The following is a 17732-nucleotide window of genomic DNA, read 5'->3' as shown; positions in this document are numbered from 1 at the left end:
TAAATCTCCAGGAACAGGAAGAGAGATTTTGAAATAAAGGTTTATTTTTCTTTTTATCTACTGCAGGTTTCACCGTCCATAAGTGTTTGAAAATATCCTGCAATCCAGACACAAACTACCAACATGGGGGGAGCGCAGCATCTCAAGAGTGCCCTGCAACTGAAATGTCTGCAGCCGTTTAACCTGAAGTCATTGAACAATGTGGCCTCCACATTTAACAAAAGTGATGAATCTAAGAGAGATCCTGGAAGGAATGTGAAAGCAGTTGCATAATAAGAGAGGAAATGGTATTGAGGTCATCTTATTCAGAGTAAATTCTACCTTTTTTGGGCTAGAAAAAAAAAGTGAGGCTACTTGTTGCCAGGATCCACTTTCATGTAGGTTAGAAACAGACAGAAGAGAGTCTCTACCTGTTAGGGTGAAATTAACCTAATGCTATATGGGGGTATTGGATAACTTCTTAAAAGTGCAAACCCAAGAATGTGAGCAATTCTGTGCGTACTGTTCCAGAATCCTCAACTTTTCATAGCCAAGTGGAGAACATAAAGTTCTCTCTTCATAAACAGGATACAGTGCAGTGCCAGTGAATTTGCCAGTAATTAGTCCTAGCTGGATTCATAGGCTTTTAAATAATAATAATAAAAATATGACTGTCATGCTTTTTAAAAGTGCATTGAGGCTCCAATCTTGAGCAGAGCTGGGCAGTAGAAGGAGGTCAGAACTTTTGAGCGTGCAACTATGTCCAGAATTGCAACATAGATTTTTTTTTTTAAAGGAAAATCATGGTCCTCCATAATCATGTACTAATTTGAGAAACATGTTGAGGAAGGACAGTTTGTGAAATTGTAATGAAAAGATGCAGATAGAAATGCCTTTTGAAAAATCTGGGTTTTGAAGTCGGGGCTGAATTGCTGACTTCTAGCCTTGCTTAGGCTACGAGTCTTGACAATCAAATTCTGAAGCCAAACAGAAATGAAAGTGAACAATAAAGCAGTTTAGCAAGTAGTTTGGGTCTATTTTTTATCTTTATAGCTTCAGCTACATTAACGGATTCTTGGATCAGAGTACATAGTATAAGACCTAGAAGCTGTTCATCACTTGCCAAGACTTTCCCTCTAAATTGCACAGCCTCATGCTACTGCCGTGTGCCAGCACTCTCGTAGTTGGCCATTCCAGGGCAGAAAGAGCAGACTTTTTTTTGATAGACAACATCATTTGCTGGCCACAGAATATATGGGTATTACATTGCCTTTGTGTTTGGGACTATGTGCAGAGAATATTGGTATGGACCATTGTGTCTGCAAATGGGGGGGTGGGGAGAACCTATTCCACATAAGAGAGCCTTGTTTCTCCTCTTTTAGCAAATGTACACAGGCATTGTGTCAGGACAGTCTGAGGAATGAGGCTGCCTGTGCACATTTCTTACATCTTTGTCCAGCCTGCTTGATCAAGTCAAGGGGAAAGGGCTGGACGGTGAATACAGATCTCAGGTCCTGGCTTGTGGACTTGCCATAAGCATCTGGTTGGCCACTGTGGGAACAGGATGTTGTACTTGAGGGGCCATTGTTGTGACGCAGCCGGCTCGTCTTATGTTCTTATCTCCCATTCCCTAAAAGGTATATCTATGTATCCATGTACCAAACGGGTGAAACCAGAGCTCTGTCATGCCCTTCAGGGATCTCTCAGCCAGTGGACTCTGTGCCTATGTGGGGAAGGGTCGTTCCGTAGGTGTCCCTACAATATCCCCATAAAGGACTCGTGAAAATTATAGAAAGGCCTTGGAACCTACAGCCTGTATTTGTTGTGTGTTAATAATGCGAAGCAAATTGTCTACTTTTATACTATCTTGTAATTGTATTTGTGAATACATGTTTAGTTAAGTTTAAATAGTATACGGTGGTGAGAGAGGCAATATGTGCTTTATTATGTTGGCCCTGAGTATGTTGGCTTATTGTAAGCCTATGACATTGTTTACACTAAAAATTGTCTTATATTAGCACTTATTTATCCTTTTAATGTACACGGTGAAACTTCTGGGCCTGAAATACACAACGGCATGTATTGCAGTATTACTATATATATATATATATGCTATTTATCCTTTTTAATGTATGTACATACTACAATTTATTTTTGTCTATGTGCCCTGTTTAGTTCTTAATTATAAAAGATATGTATTTTTTTCAGGCAATAAATGGTCTCTGTCACTTAATTATTATTTTTTACCTCAACACTTGTATTGTATTCTTCTGGGTTAGCTTTAGTTATAAAAGTTAAGAATGTCCAACAGTGCAGTCCGGTTTGTGTGTACTCTGACTTAAGCCCCACTGAGCTCAAAGGCACTTACAAGTAAGTTTATGTGGGATTCCAGCCAGAAATCTTTAAAGAGTGGACACACAGTTAAGCTGGTAATATTGTATCATGTTCATTACTAATACATTTACATTTACATTAAGTGCAGTGGGCTGTATTCCCCACACCTCCAAAATAAAAAATAATTGTATTTCCCAGTCTTATCATATTGAAATACACATAGTTTCTAAATGTTGGGTAGGTGCACAAGGATATTGCTAACAACTACTAATAACCTAATGAAACATCTGAATGCCTGACATAGCAAAGAAAAATAATCAATATTGTTCCGTTCCTTCATTGCCGTCAGTTAAATGGGTTCAGAAATAAAGTGAAACTGTTCTATCACGCCGCTGTATTATAACATATAATAATGAATAGGAAAAGTAAATTAAGCTCACCTAACGCTGTTACTGGTTGGAGAACATGGTCTAAAGCAGGGGTGTCTAACTCAAATTCATCGGGAGCCGCATCAGCAGTTTGGTCACCCTCAAAGGGCCGGTTGTATCTGTAGGACTTACAGTACAGGAGAGAAGGGTTCAGGCAGCCGTTGGATCTGTCACATCACAGGATGGCAAGCGCTCAATATAAAAACAAGTGGAGGTTTCCTGAATGCATGTAAAGTGGAGGTTTCCTGTGTAGAACGGCCGGCGCCGCTAGAGGGCAGACGTTCTCTGGCTTGTAGGCTGCCGCGCATACGCTGAAGAGGCGGCTTTCTTGTGTAAAAAAAAAAAGCGAGAATAAAAGGTGAAGACTGGCGGCTGGTGGCGGCTACACGGGCCACATGATGAGGTCTGGTGGGCCGGATTCAGCCCGCGGGCCTTGTGTTTGACACCCGTGGTCTAAAGCTTGCTCCTCAGCTATGTGAGAGAGAAATGGTGATACCCTAATGGTGGTCATACTCTAAGTAGACCCACTGAAATCAAGTTAGTATTCTCTTGAGTATGGTTTAGTTGGATATTGCCCAGAGAAATTGGCACTGAAACTTCATACTGAAAACAGTTTTTCACCTACTTATTTCTCTCTCCAAAATGCTTAGGTCACAACCTGGAGTCTGTCTGTCTGTCTCTCTCTCTCTCTCTCTCTCTCTCACACACACACACACACACAGCCACAAAAGATGGTGCCACTGTTCTTTTCCTGCCCTGATCCCATTTCTCACAGGAATCTCATTTGTTTTCCCACAGCAAGCAAGCAAGAGGTGAGCAATGGGACAAGGAAGGCAGGGCAGGAATGCTTGAAGCTGCATCTCCTTTACGGAGGAGATATGCAGTCAGCTCTAATGATGCTAGTTAACATGTGAAGGGGTTAGGAACACAGAGCTGTATTGCTGATAGGCAAACTCAGACCCCAGAAATGTAATTGGTGGAGAGGGCCATGGGTGTGGGCAGGCAGGCAGCTGCACCCTCCCAATCAAGTTAAACAATAAAAATAACTAACTGACCAATCATGTTGATTCTGCCCCCCCAAAAAATCCTTGCTACTGCACGGCTGAGGAAATGTTTTTTTCTGCCATTGGCTAGAAGTGGAATTAAAACAGTGATTTAATTATGGACTTAATATTGAGCTATATAACCTAGCAATGCCTGTTCCCTTACCCAATATCTTTTATGTTTACTGAGAAGTTCCACTTAACAGAGGTCATCTGCACCTTTAATTAGAACCTTCCTCTTGGCAGCTTCTGCCCCAATTGTTTCTTATGAAGTGAGCTAGGGATGATGGGAGTTTCAGTCCAACATCAGCTGGAGGCTCAAGTTTGAGAAACAATGTGAGCGCCTTAATTACAGTACTTTGTTCCGCGCATCAACTTTCAGATCATGACATGTTGCTTGGGGAAAACTACCACAAATCACCTTGCTTGGGGGATACGCTCTTATTGCCAATTTGCTACTAGGTCAAGTTCAGTGTGTTGGTACTAACAATTAAGGCTCTATACAGCTCAGAATCAGGTTATTTGACAGACCCTACCCCTTAAATGCCCAGTAGAATAATAGATCACTGTATTCTGAAGGAGTTTCTTCTGCAAGTTCCAAAGATCTCAGAAGCCTGCCCCACAGTAATCTGGAGCACTGCTCTCAGTGTGGCTGCCCCTGTTCTGTGGAATAGCATTCCTGTCAAGAAACAACAGGTAAGATTTTTGTTCACACAGGCTTTCCCAGCTGGGTAAATGGGTCTTTGCCAGGAGTGTCTATTTTGCATTGTTTTAGGGTTGTTTTTTAAAAAATGTATCGATGGATTTGTGTGTATGTGTGTCCGTGTTCCTGTTTTTATTATACATTGCCTTGACATGATTGTGCATAAAGCATTTATTTACAGAATTTACATACATACATACATCAATAAATAAAGCTCCTGACACAGCAATAAAAGCAAAAAGACAGTTCCTGAGCTATCACTTTAATTTAAGCAAACAAGAAGGAAAGGCAGAAATAAATATATCCTAATTTCTGCAATGGTGGGGGTGGGGGGCTAAAATGTGTCACCCTGTCCCTGAGTTCTCTCTGGTGAAAGAAAGGTTCATATCGCCCCTAAGATAAAATAGATTGTAGCATTGTAGCACACGAAAGATGATGCCGCAAAAATTAAGTCACACGCCATTGTAGTACACATTGGTGCTTTCCGTATACTGTACATACAACCACAGTATACATTCATTTGCCCCTATTACTTCAGGCACACAGATCTCCCAATAAGCTGAGGTTTCACCACTGAGATGCCGTGACATCACTTTGAGACCATAGAGACTCACGGCCAAGAGCGGGGCATTTCAATTTGTACACCAGAGCTCCAGTGCCGCTCCGTTTCCCACCAGCACTTCCGCCTGGCAGATAGGGTCAACACAATTGAACTCTTTTGCCGGGGGTGGTTTTTTGGTTTTTTTACTCCGTGTAACTTCGTACAATAGCAGACACGGCAACTTTTTCTCTTAACGATAAGTATTTCTACATCAGTGCTATTCAAATGAAGTAGAAATAGAGTGTGTTCTCCCACTGCTCCCCTCTTTCCGAGCAGCCTAGTATGAATTGGTATGTTCTAACGATGGCGGACGAACGGACGCCATAGAGAAGGAAACTAGAGCGACGCTGGAGCCGGAAGCACGTGAAACGGAGTGGGCACGGGCAGCTGCTGTGCTGGTTTTTGAAAGTCGCGTGCTGAGGGGTCTTGGAACGTTCGGTGGGTGACGACGGCGACGTCCGTGTCCTCGCGCCATGGTAGGTGGCTGGGCAGGTGAAGGCGGCTTGAGGAGGAGGAGCCTGCGTGCGCGCTCTGAGCATGACGCTCCTCCTCGCGGGGTCGCGCTGGCAGCCTCGGGAGAATTTCTGCTGTTGTTCCTCCGGCCTCTTCCCTGCCGGGACGGGGCTGGAGACCTAAGGCCCCAGTGGCCTTTTCTTAGCAGTTGTGGGGGGATTGAGTAGGCATAACAGTGGGGCAGAAATGAAGGCAGATGGCACGGGCTGCATACGCGCCATACGTTTGAAGTAGCTGACCCTCAACACGCTACAATTCCCAGCAAAACTACACTTCACAAAATTCCTGGGGAGATGTGCTTTAAATGCATGCCGTGTACGCAGCCAAGGTCTCAAATATCACTTTTGTAATCTTGATATTTGTTTGCACAACAAACGAAGAAACATTTGTTTTGCTTTCCTCATGGGTATCCCAAGGCGTTTCGGCGCCTGAAGCGAAATGCGCCAGTGCCACCCTTGCGATGGAGTGTAAGAGCTCTGTTTCTCCTTGAGGAGCCCTTGTGGAGTTTAACCCGCCAAGCAGCAGGGTGAGATTCCAGATCCCCTGCTCCTACCCAGCAGAGAAGTTTTGCACCGGCTTCTCCTGCCACACCACCAGGCAGGGAGATCTCAACCCTGCCTGGTGGCAGTGCTGGATGGCAGAACACCTTGCCTCCCCTCTTGTTGACCCAGCGGAGAGACCAGCAACAAAGCTGGTTGGTGGAACGTGTATGCTGCCCCTTGGGGGTTGCCACCTGAGGCAGCCACCTCACCCTGCCTCATGGTTGGGCCTGCTCTGGCTTTCTTACCCACCAGGCAAAAGGTATTTGGAACACTCAGGATCTCTCCTACAGGAAGCTGAGATCTGTAAGCCCATGTCAGAGACATAAAACAAGTGCATAAATGTTGGCTGCTGCAAGTGTGTGTTTGTTAAACTAGGGACTGTCAGTTTTGAAAACCAGCAAAACTTTCCTGGGTACCACTCACATACTCCATGCAGCCAAGCACACACCACAGCCTAATCTCTTGACTACAGCAGAATGCTTATTTCAAGCCAGCAAGGAAATGATATCATGCGGGTGCCAAGTGCATGTGTGTCTCCAGGCACCAGATCAGTGGGTAAGCCTATAATCCAAACAACTTTTGACTAATTTGCTTTGCTTTTCAATTTCAGATACTTGTAAAAGTTTTGGAAGTTTCAGTCAAATGCAGTCCATATAGTTAGGCAGAAAAGTTGTCAATTATGGATCATTCTTAAGTATCTTTACTTTGTTTTGCAGCCTCACAGGCGGAAGAAACCCTTCATAGAAAAGAAAAAAGCCGTAACCTTTCATTTAGTACACAGAAGTCAGAGGGACCCCTTGGCAGCAGATGACACTGCACCCCAGAGAGTTCTGTTACCTGCACAGAAGGTGGTTATAAAATACAGTGTTGTAGGAAAGTGGCTGAGCTTTTACTTTTCAGAGGATTGAGCCAGAAATTATTTCAGCCTTGAAGTTTTGGGGTTTGTAATAATGTGTAATAATTCCCTAGCACTTATTTGCATTACAATTTTTGCATTTTGAAACCATGTGGCATACATACTACACTGTGTAGTTTTCAAGGAAGTATAGTTCAAATAAAAATCTAATTGGGCTACTTGGAGGTGAGGGAATGCTAAAATCTGTGTTCACACACTTCATAAAAAGTGTTTAGAAAGTTACTGTATCCAAAGTGCCTGCTTTCTCCCTGAAATATTTGCTTCCTCGTAATCTATGTTCAGGGATGCGGGTGGCGCTGTGGGTTAAACCACAGAGCCTAGGACTTGCTGATCAGAAGGTCGGCGGTTCAAATCCCCACGATGGGGTGAGCTCCCGTTGCTCGGTCCCTGCTTCTGCCAACCTAGCAGTTCGAAAGCATGTCAAAAGTGCAAGTAGATAAATAGGTACCGCTCCGGCGGGAAGGTAAACGGCGTTTCAGTGTGCTGCTCTGGTTCACCAGAAGCGGCTTAGTCATGCTGACCACATGACCTGGAAGCTGTACGCCTGCTCCCTCGACCGATAAAGCGAGATGAGCGCCGCAACCCCAGAGTCGGCCATGACTGGACCTAATGGTCAGGGGTCCCTTTACCTTTAATCTATGTTCAGCAAAAATACTGGGCAGATGCTTTTATTGTTAAACTGCTTTGAAATGTTTCATAGGAAGTGATTCATAACTGGAATTATTACACAAATAAATAAATTTGGGGCCTCTCCCTCAAAAAAAAAACCTTTAGGGGGTTGATGAAAAAAGAAGAGAGGAACAGAGGAAATATGGAGTATTCTTTGATGATGATTATGACTACCTGCAACATCTCAAAGAAGCTTCTGGACCTTCTGAGCTCGTTCCATCAAGCATACCCAGTCAACAAGGCAGGATTGTTGTGACCACAGAAGGAGAGGTACACGAGGAAATTCAGCAAATTCCAGTAAGTACACAATGTACTTGTCATGGTACTCTCATAAGGATATTCAGCAAAGACGTCGTGTTTTTTTAAAAAAAAAATTTAAAAGGCAGGATTGAAATTATTAAATAAAGTATTCTGAAAACTTCTAATAAATGTGATGAAACATTGCGGCCGTTTATCACACCTATGTTGTTGTTTTTGAAATCTTTGAGGCTTCAGCCTATGAAACTTCCTACCTTAATACCTAATAAAGTTCTCAGGCAGGCCTTAACGAATGTTGCATTCACTATAAAACCTTTAACCACTGCCACCAAAATAAATCCTCTATGTCTTGAAGAAACCCAGGAGCCTGCTTCCTGTGACATAGACATGGGATTGACAACACAACTAGAGACAGATGAACAAACTTGATTTTATTGTTAAGTGAATTATTTACATAAAAAAGAAAAAAGTGTTGCATTTCAGGTGGTAGGATGCAATTTCTTAAGTGTACAGTTTGCAGTTAACCAGGGTATCTGCTGCTACAGTTCCTAACATCTAAGAGGGTTTTTTGCAGCCAGATAAGCCCCCAGTAGTTTTTCCCTGGGACCCAATTTGCTTGACCTTCACACCAGGCAGCCATAAGGAGGAACTGATGCTGAGCAGCAGACTTCTTCCTATTGACTTCTAGAATAGTTCAGATGTTTGCTGAAATTCACCCTCTGGTCAAGAGCTCATCTTGAAACCCTCTGGTTCTGGATTTTGGTGCCTACTTGAAGCTTCACCACTACCTCAGAGCATGCCTTTGTGCTCTCCCCAGCTGCCAGTTCATTTCCCAGCAGTTTTCTCACAGACTGCCAGCATTACTTTCCAAGCTGAGCTCTGCTCTCCTCTAGTTGGCAGCCAGCTGACAAATTGGCCTTTTGTTCTCCCTCCAGCCAGAGCCTTCTGACTCTGAATCCTTGCCCCTGTCAGGGAAGCCTTACCTGTCTGTCTTCTTTCAGGGACTAGTCAGTGATTCTACATGAACAAATTCTAATGGGCAGTTGAATTTGTGGACCCCTTGATGGAAGCAAATTGCATTTTATTCTACAGCTGGTCCATCTATAAACAAAGGGAGCTTCTCCCACTAGTCATTTTCAGACAGTCATCTTGAAACCTCCCTCCTTAGCAACTGTTACTAAGGCAGCCATAAGTGTTTTGTGACCATCACAAAGTCACAGAGCTAGGCTTCTGGTCTTTTGGGTTACATTATAACCTCAGCCACACGTTTCTCTCAGAATATAAATGTTACTAAGTATTATCATCAGTTTATTTTGTAATCAGCCTTGCCACAAAGAACTACAGTGGTGCCCCGCAAGACGAATGCCTCGCAAGACGAAAAACCCGCTAGACGAAAGGGTTTTCCGTTTTGGAGGCGCTTCGCAAAACGAATTTCCTGTGGGCTTGCTTCGCAAGACGAAAAAACCGCTAGACGAAGAGAATCGCGGAACAGATTCTTTTCGTCTTGCGAGGCACCACTGTACGCTCAAAAGCAATGTACTGTAGCAATGAGAACAAAAATGCAACTGCCTCTTTCACTGATTGATTCTGTGAATTTTGTTACAATGGACTAACATGGCTTTTTAACTACTATTGGTGTGAATAAGTCTAATAATAGTAGCTAATAACACAAATGATAAAGTTTTGTAATTTTTAAATTCAGTTTCTATCAAGCAGATTTATAGAAGCCCTTTTCAACTTATGAGATTGGGGGGGGGAGTGCTGTATGTCTCTTTGGCAGCCATTTGGAAGGATTAGAGGTGTGGAGGGAAGATTTTTACCAAACACGTAGCAATTAATAAGTTGGCTAGTGGTGATGGAACATACTGCCATAACATCATAGTTTGTGCATCTACAAAAAAAGGGGGGAACATTTTCCAGAAGTTACATTTTCCAGGATTTAGGATTCCAGCAGCCTTGCTTGTCAACTTGCACTCCAGAGAAGCCTCTGTAGAAGAAATTCTTGCAGATACTAGTCCACTGGCGGCGGGGGGGGGGGAATGAACATACATGTGCTGTGTCTCCAATTTCAGAACAGGCAAATATTTTTTAAAAACAGTAATAATATTCAGTGGTTTTTGTGTCTTGAGTAATTTTTTTAGGGGGGAAATGGCCTCTGTTTTGTTCTTTTTGCTTTTTAGGCCCCCACCATTAACTTGCCCTCATCAGTGTTTGCATCAGAATTTGAAGAGGATGTGGGATTGTTAAACAAAGCCGCTCCCATTTCAGGTACTAAATTTACACTGCAGTCTGGTTCATATTTACTAAGAAGATATACTATGTTAAATGGAGGCTACTCTCTAGAAAGTGACTATCAAAGTATAGGCTTAAGCTGTCTCTTTGTCATAGCATCTATTATTACAGATTACTTATGTTGCAGAATTTCTATATGAGCAGCAGCAGCAGCATCACTATGTAATCTAATAGAAAATAGGAAGTGAAACTATTTTCTATGTGCTTTGGGATTGCCTAGATCTTTTTATTCTTCATTCAAAATCAAATTAGCATCAATTATGCAGAACAGATAAATGTTTTTGCAAGATGCATCGTTCTACCATGCTGGAAGTAAGTCTTCTGGAAACAGGGGAAAGGACACAACCTTTATTTCAGTTTTGTAAATACTCAGAATAGACCCATTGAGATCATTGGACTTGTCCATTGATTTTAGTGGATGAACTCAAAGTCTGACTTAGGACTCAGCTATACAGCTGCAAATAAAACATTTTAAGTGTGGTTTAAGTGCAATATACAATGTGACACTAGATGGCAATGGTGAGCCTTGTGGAAAATTCAATGTATTTTTTTATTTAAAAAACACTTTAAAAAAAGCACTGTCAGAACATTTTTTATATGTGTGTTGTTTCCACCTCAAGTTGGCTATCATACTCATTCTTCTATTCACGTGTGGTGGGGAATAGGTAAAAGGTAAAAAGTCAAAGGTGACTATTGGGTGCGGCGCTCACCTTGCTTCAGGCCGAGGGAGCCGGCATTTGTCCACAGACAGCAGGGGAAAAACTCTTGTAAACTGTATGAGAATAGAGTTGTACCATAAATTACTTACCCTGAATTGCAGGCTAGTTTGGGGTTTGTCTGTTTGTTTTTTTAAGTTGTGTACTAATAACCATTTCATCAGCTCTCTTTGTATTTTTAAAAGAATTTGGCAGCAGCCTGTTTAAATATAGCAAAATCACTTATTGAATTTAAAAAAAATAGTAATTTGAAAACAAAAGCAGATGCTATAACACAACACCTCTCATAGAACACAGTAAAAATTAATTAATCTAATTTTTCCTCACCCTTTTCTAAATTAGCTCTGTGCCCCAAAAGCCTTCCCATTCAAGTGGGGGGTCTTGCAACACTTCTAAAAAGGTACTCAGGTTTGAGTCTGCCATAGAAGGGAATTCTATAAAGGGAACAGCCACAATGGATGGTTTTCTATGCTTGGCTAAAGACTGGTGTTTACAGCAAACTGGCTGTTTGGCTCTGACACTTTCTGAGAAATGGCTTGTCATAACTCGTTTATAAGGTGTTATTTTATCTATCATTAGGGCCTAGGCTGGATTTTGATCCTGACATTGTTGCGGCACTTGACGATGACTTTGATTTCGACAATCCTGATAATCTTCTTGATGATGACTTCATTTTAAGGGCTAATAATCAAGGAAGCACAGAGCAGGAAAAGGAAGCTTGTTGGTAATGGAATGGAAAAGTATTACTGTCCTTTGTTGCCTTTCTGTTCTTTGTTTTGCGTTTTGCCGCTGGGCAAAACGTTGCTAAGGAACTATCTTCATGCTCCTTTTCATATAGACACTTTTCAGTGTCTGAAAATCAGCACCTCGTCAGCTATTTAACTGTAAAATAAGAAAGGTAATGACCTATGACCTGGTTAGACAAGAAGTCCAAAAAGAAATGAGGTGAGGAGGAAGAGCAGCAGCCTGATAGAGATCCATCAGAAGCTCAAGTGTACCACCTTCAATTTAGGGTAGGCCTATTGAGCACTTTATTTCTTTACCAAGGAAGGCTTAAGACTCTTCTCATTCTTAGGGCTTCTGGCAAAACAAACAATACATTCAGAGTTCAGCTTCATCCTTCCCCAACCATTTACATTGTTTCTCAAATCTCTTCTCTCTAAAGTTGGCCCAGCTATCTTGTCCTCTCCTTACTGTTTCTCACAGTGCCAGTCCATCATTGCCTGTGACACTGAGCCAAAGGGAAATAGGGTGCCTCCTAGAATCAATGCTGCTGCAGCTGCCTCTCTTTTCCCACCTTTCTGCCTTGTTCTATGCTGGCAGAAGCAGCATAGGCACCCACGAGTTCTGCCCATCATCACCTCTGACCCACCTGTGTTTACTTTCCATAGTGGTGAGGCAGTCATGTATGTTTGCTGCCGGCCCCTGACAGCCTTCTAGACAATAATAATCAGCTGCAGTTGCAGCTGCAGAGAAACCAAGTGACTTCAGTCCCCTTCCCCTCAGCTGTTGCCTTACAGCAGCCATTCCATCAAGCTATGTTTACGTGGTTGTTATAAAAACTGTAAGAGTTTGCTTTTCAACCTCCTTTCCCATCTCCTTTCCTTCTATGCTTTGGCTTTTTATTGTAAGCCTGAAGGCACACTTTCTGCCTCTTTTTCAAATGCCATCCTGGGAGCCATTTTGGCTAAAGAGCAAGATAGAAATTATTTAATACTTCTTTTTTTAAAAAAATGAGATAGCTGGGTTTCTGTTTCTTTTTGGATGCTCTTCCTAGGGAGTCTGGAGATGAAGATGAATGGGAGGACATGGAGGAAGAGGATGGAGAAGGCATCCAGAGTGATGTGGATTCGGATGGTCCTTTGTCAGATGACAGTGAGAATAAAGGAGAAATGAAAGAATTTCTTTTCATGCAAGAAGAGACCAAGAGCCGTTTCACAGAATACTCCATGACTTCTTCAGTAATGAGAAGGAATGAACAGTTGAGCCTTTTGGATGAGAGATTTGAGAAGGTGAGGTAACCTAACTGTAATGATTCTGGTGAAGCTTAAAGGGTTGTTGGCAACTATTCCCCCACTCAAACTCTGATTCTGATACAGGCAGATCAAAGTCCTTTGTAAATGGCTACTTTATCATATTTTTCCAATGACAGAAAGACAGCTAACTGCTAAACAATCATACTCTGTAATATGTACCTTACATATTTTTGTTCAATATTGAGTAACATTTATTCTGAACCGCAGATATGTTATTGTCAATCAGCAGGGTAGCAAAGAAATTTGTATTAGTTTTTACATAAAGGAGAAGGAAATAAGGAGAATGAAAACAATTGTTCTCAAAACTCGAATTCCTCTCCCTGTGCGGTTCAGATTTGTTACTGTAGTTATATAATTAGTTCCAGATACATTCAGATTGAGTGTTGTGTGTTTTATGTTTAGTTCTTTGAGCAGTTTGACGATGATGAAATTGGAGCACTGGATAATGCCGAATTGGAAGGTTTCATTCACAGCGACAGTACGCGGTTACAGGAAGTCTTGAATGACTACTACAGAGAGAAGGCAAAGAAGTACGTAGAATGTCCCAGCTGTCTGATTTCTCGGTGTGAATTAAAAGAATTTCTATAGAACCCTTCGACATCAGGGTGATTTACAAATGTTGGACACAAGCTACAATCAAAACATTAAAAGGCCATTTTTTTAAAAAAGGAATTATTTTAAAAGACTAATCAAAAAGGCCATTGTGTAGCACGAAAAGGACAGCTGCATGAGCACTAAAGAAGCCTTTGCTGGTTTAGTGTTTCTGTATTCTGTTTACTGATTAATTTCCAGAGACTACATTGGAAGCTGAGTAATTTTTATTTAAAGGCATTTTCATGAAAAACACTATATTTCTCTAATTGTTTAATTTGGTTGTGGTTTATCTGGTTCATGGGGGAAGAGCTCAGTTGGATCTCTTGTTTATATTCATGCTTGACTGCTGTTACCGATGATCAATTGCCATGTTAGAAGAAAAAAGCCAAAGTCCTTTAAATATATAGCTTTTGATGGCAAAATGTTTGGCTTGACGCATGTATTGATATTTACTTCATATTGACTCAGGATAATCAACATTCTCTGCCTCTAGCAGCAATTATAAAGTGTGTGTCGGGTACGGAAGAGGCAATTGTGATGCCCTGTTAAGTATCTGATTGAAGGAAAAGGAGGAGGGAATATACTTCAGCGGGGTTTAACAATCAGTATATACATTTTATGGAAAATAAATAAATAAATACCTTTAATTATATACAACTGGGTATGCAACGAACAACGTAGGCTGTACTGAGAGAAAAATATTTAGCATTTATGCAGTTGGAATGCCTGCTGATAGTGTGCAAGTCTGTATTTTATTGTGATGCACAATTCAGGGGAACTACTTTGCCAAATTACACCTTTCAAATACATAATGTACAGTATGTCTACTAATTTCTGCCATACCAGTTGTTGCCGGATTGTAACTTGCATTATTCCTGGCTATTGACCAGGCTAGCTGATGAATTCTGGTGTCCAACAAAGTCTGGAGAGCATAAATTAGCCACTGCTGCTCTAAGGGATGCTGATCAATGGAAGAGCAGCTAAAGGCAGTTTTAAATTTAAATTTAAAATGTTTTAAATATGCCTTCATGAATCTTTTATTTTTCCCCAAAAGCTGTGTCAAACTTGAAGGTCTCGAAATCAAAGAAGATTCAAAGCTGCTCCCCAGTGAGGATGAAGATGAGATAGAAGAAATTGCAGCTTTGGTTGTTGAAGAACCCAAAGAAAAGTGGGATTGCGAATCCATTCTGAGTTAGTGTCTAGAGCTACATGTCCCCCCCCCCCCCCACAGCTAAAAAATGCAGGGATTATACTGCTGCTTTTGTGTGTCAAACTAGCATACACAGTACCTATTAACGAAAAAGGCCAGTGAATATGAAATTATTAATCAATTGTTTGGTCTGTAACAAAAGTTTTAAAATCATAACTGGGGCAATAACTGATTGATTACTTAAACTTGTGTCTCTTTTTTTCTCTTTAAGGTACCTATTCAAACTTATACAATCATCCAAAACTTATTGAGGTTCCACAAAAGGTAAATTGAAGTTTCTATTTTATATAATTTTAAGAATTTTGACCAATAATAGGCACATCCAAGAATTTCCGCATGCCTAGTGGGATTTTTTGCTTTAAAGGAAAAATAAAATAGCAAGCCTTATCATCTTGAAAATGGCTTTTGAAATTAAAAGCCATGTGGCATGGAAGATGATTGTCTCTGGGTGCACATAACTAGTTGTGTAGTTCATGCTATCCCAGTAGCATGTGTGGTCATAAGCTTACATGTTTTGGGAGAATTGTAACTGTTCTTCAGACCTGTTTGTCATTACTCAAAAGTGATCCAGCATAGACTGGTTGGTGTCTTTTCTCTCTTCCTTCAGCGGTATTAAATATTTTTGCATTTATTGCTGTCACAGAAAACAAGTTCTTAGTAACTTGTTTTACCTGGAAATCGGAAGCTAAAAAATTATCACTATTCTCTGCTTTAAATACTAAACATACATGCATATTTTCAAGTAATTTCTATGTAATCTGCCAAAGATTTTCAACAAGTATAAGGAAGCCATTTTTTTTAAAAAAAGCCAGGCAGCGCCCACGGGTCTCAAACCGCTGGAAGCAATTGGGGGATCCAAGCAATGCATTGGTCGATGGAACTGCTGGGCTGAGCTGGCTCGGAAGCCATTTAATAAATATTGCAACAGAACAAGAATACATTTTTATTATTATTTAATCATAGCCAAACAGACATCCCCCCCCCCCCGCAGCGAGGTTATAAATTCTGCTTTGACTGAACATTGTTTTGACACTTAGGGCCTATAGGTTCTGCTGTAATGAACTTTGGACTGGGCTGATTGGGGAAGAAAGCCACAATGTTATTGTTGGCTTATACATGACATGAAAAAGTATAGCAAGGGGTGGGGGAAGAAAAAACATTTATTAGTTTGTTTGTATGTATTTACTTTTCAGCCCAAACCAATTGAAGTGTCAAGTAAGACAGGAATCCCTCTGGGTGTTTTGCCCGGAAGAGGACTTACAGCTAAGCAGGCCGAACGCATGGAAATGATTAATGACAGTGACCTGCCAAGAGTAGCCACGCAACCACGATGCAAAAATGAGAGTAAAGAAGACCGGAAAGCTAGAAAACAAGCTATCAAAGAGGAACGAAAGGTAGGCTTCTTTCATGTTTTTCAGTAAATACTGAAAAGTGCATTTGTCTGATTGTCACTTTCACTAAAGCAGTTGGTCAGTTTTAACTTGAACCAGAGCCATTTACATCCTAACTTTTGAACACGAACCCGGATAACTTCACTGTTTCCAGGTTGTCTTCCATAGATAAGCACCAAGCAGACTGATACCATGTTAGGCATATGCAGGCATATTTCTGCATCGTATATGTCTTTTGACTTCTGTCCTTTTACAATATGCTAAATAAAGGGTGCCGAGCGCAATGTACACTGAGCACCACAGTGACACTGGTCCTGATCAGAAGGCGATCACCTACTCAGAAGGGAGTAGGTAAATGTAACTTAATCAGAAGGTGACACTATTGTGCTCTATATTAGATCCTTATCAATTGTTAATCTTCATCTGATTGGGAAAAGATGCTGCTTTGTTCTAATGGTGTTTCTCTGTATGGGTTTAGGAGGGGGCAGAAGTTCCTTCGTTCCATTTCAATTGCTAATACGAGTATTGGATTTATGCTATTTTTTTACAGATCTTTGCTCGTAGCAGCTGGCTGCTTGCAAGAATCTTTGCATTCTTTGTGACCAGTACAATAAATTTAAAAGTGCAGCCCAGAAAGAACCCAAAAACTGGCATGTATATAGTTGAAAGGATTGGTAAATCGGTCACTTCATTCCGAACTCTCTACATGTTACTAGTGATAGCAATAGAAATAAACTAGCTTTTCTTATGAGATGCGTTTCTGCAGCATTTGTAGCATGGAATAGCCAATGTGGTGCCCTCCAAAGCTTGCGGAGGGTGCATTTGGGTTGTATCCAATGCTGTCTGTGCACAAACAGAATGGATTTCTGCTCTGGAAGGGGCTTCCCGTTCCTCCTTCTCCCTGCACATTCCTCAAAAACTGTTTGGGAGGGTTGGAGGGTCATCTACAGATCACTGGAGAGCATGTGAGGGGCTGCAGAGGCTGCATACTATTTTATTAAGGAAACTGCTTTGGGAACTTCTTTGTTGAAATGTAAATAAATGTTTTATCTGTGTAGGAACGCAGAATGGAGAAGAAAGCAAACAGATTGGCCTTCAAGCAAGAGAAGACGAGGCAAGAGAAAGAGCTGCTCAACCTGAAACAGAATATTCAAGGGCTCAAGCTGTCATAATGAAAAACAATTGCTTCTTGTTAAGGACACTCAGCTACCGTACTCTTTGCTGATACCTTTTGGAACTTCTGTCTTCAGCCTGACAACAGCAAAGTTTAAGATAATGACTTTTTGAATTCAGATAGTCACTTACCGGCATCTGGTTACATCCAAAATCATTTTTGGGTACCATTGAAATAAAACTGCTGTAATATTTTCTCCTATGGAAGTGTTGGCAGGCATTTGTTAAGATGGGCAAGCTCCTCTATAGTAAAATCTCTTTACTAGTCACTTTTGTCTGCTTTCATTATAACAATTAGACTTTCAAAACTTGGTTTAACGTTTAAGTTAATACT

At 41.2% G+C, this 17732-nt stretch overlaps 2 protein-coding genes across 5 annotated transcripts in view; both read left to right on the top strand.

Annotated features, from left to right (window-relative positions):
- The window catches only part of PHACTR2 (phosphatase and actin regulator 2), a 92167-nt gene extending 89936 nt beyond the window's left edge, over positions 1-2231 (top strand). For all 4 annotated transcript variants that reach the window (XM_079970962.1, XM_079970964.1, XM_079970963.1 and 1 more), the window contains one exon: positions 67-2231. In XM_079970962.1, the coding sequence (XP_079827088.1) occupies positions 67-82 (16 nt within the window). In that variant the 3' untranslated portion in view covers positions 83-2231. The remainder of the gene's footprint in view (positions 1-66) is intronic.
- A 3176-nt stretch (positions 2232-5407) lies between these two features.
- On the top strand, positions 5408-17667 carry LTV1 (LTV1 ribosome biogenesis factor). The gene is made up of 11 exons (XM_079970969.1): positions 5408-5564; positions 6860-6991; positions 7834-8025; positions 10167-10254; positions 11574-11718; positions 12772-13006; positions 13433-13560; positions 14679-14815; positions 15046-15098; positions 16028-16228; positions 17284-17667. The coding sequence occupies exons 1-11, from the start codon at positions 5562-5564 to the stop codon at positions 17395-17397; spliced, it is 1428 nt and encodes a 475-aa protein (XP_079827095.1). The 5' UTR covers positions 5408-5561; the 3' UTR covers positions 17398-17667.
- The last annotated feature ends 65 nt before the right edge of the window (positions 17668-17732 follow it).

The sequence above is a fragment of the Podarcis cretensis genome (assembly GCF_951804945.1).
Source record: "Podarcis cretensis genome assembly, chromosome: 3".
Taxonomy (NCBI): Eukaryota; Metazoa; Chordata; class Lepidosauria; order Squamata; family Lacertidae; genus Podarcis; species Podarcis cretensis.
The sequence above is the reverse complement of the archived record's forward strand: the minus strand, read 5'-3'. Positions and strand labels throughout refer to the sequence as shown.

Coding starts and splice junctions, on each gene's coding strand:
- LTV1 (XM_079970969.1), top strand. Junction 13,007..13,432: donor TGGATGAGAGATTTGAGAAG/GTGAGGTAACCT, acceptor TTTTATGTTTAG/TTCTTTGAGCAGTTTGACGA. Junction 16,229..17,283: donor CTATCAAAGAGGAACGAAAG/GTAGGCTTCTTT, acceptor TTATCTGTGTAG/GAACGCAGAATGGAGAAGAA.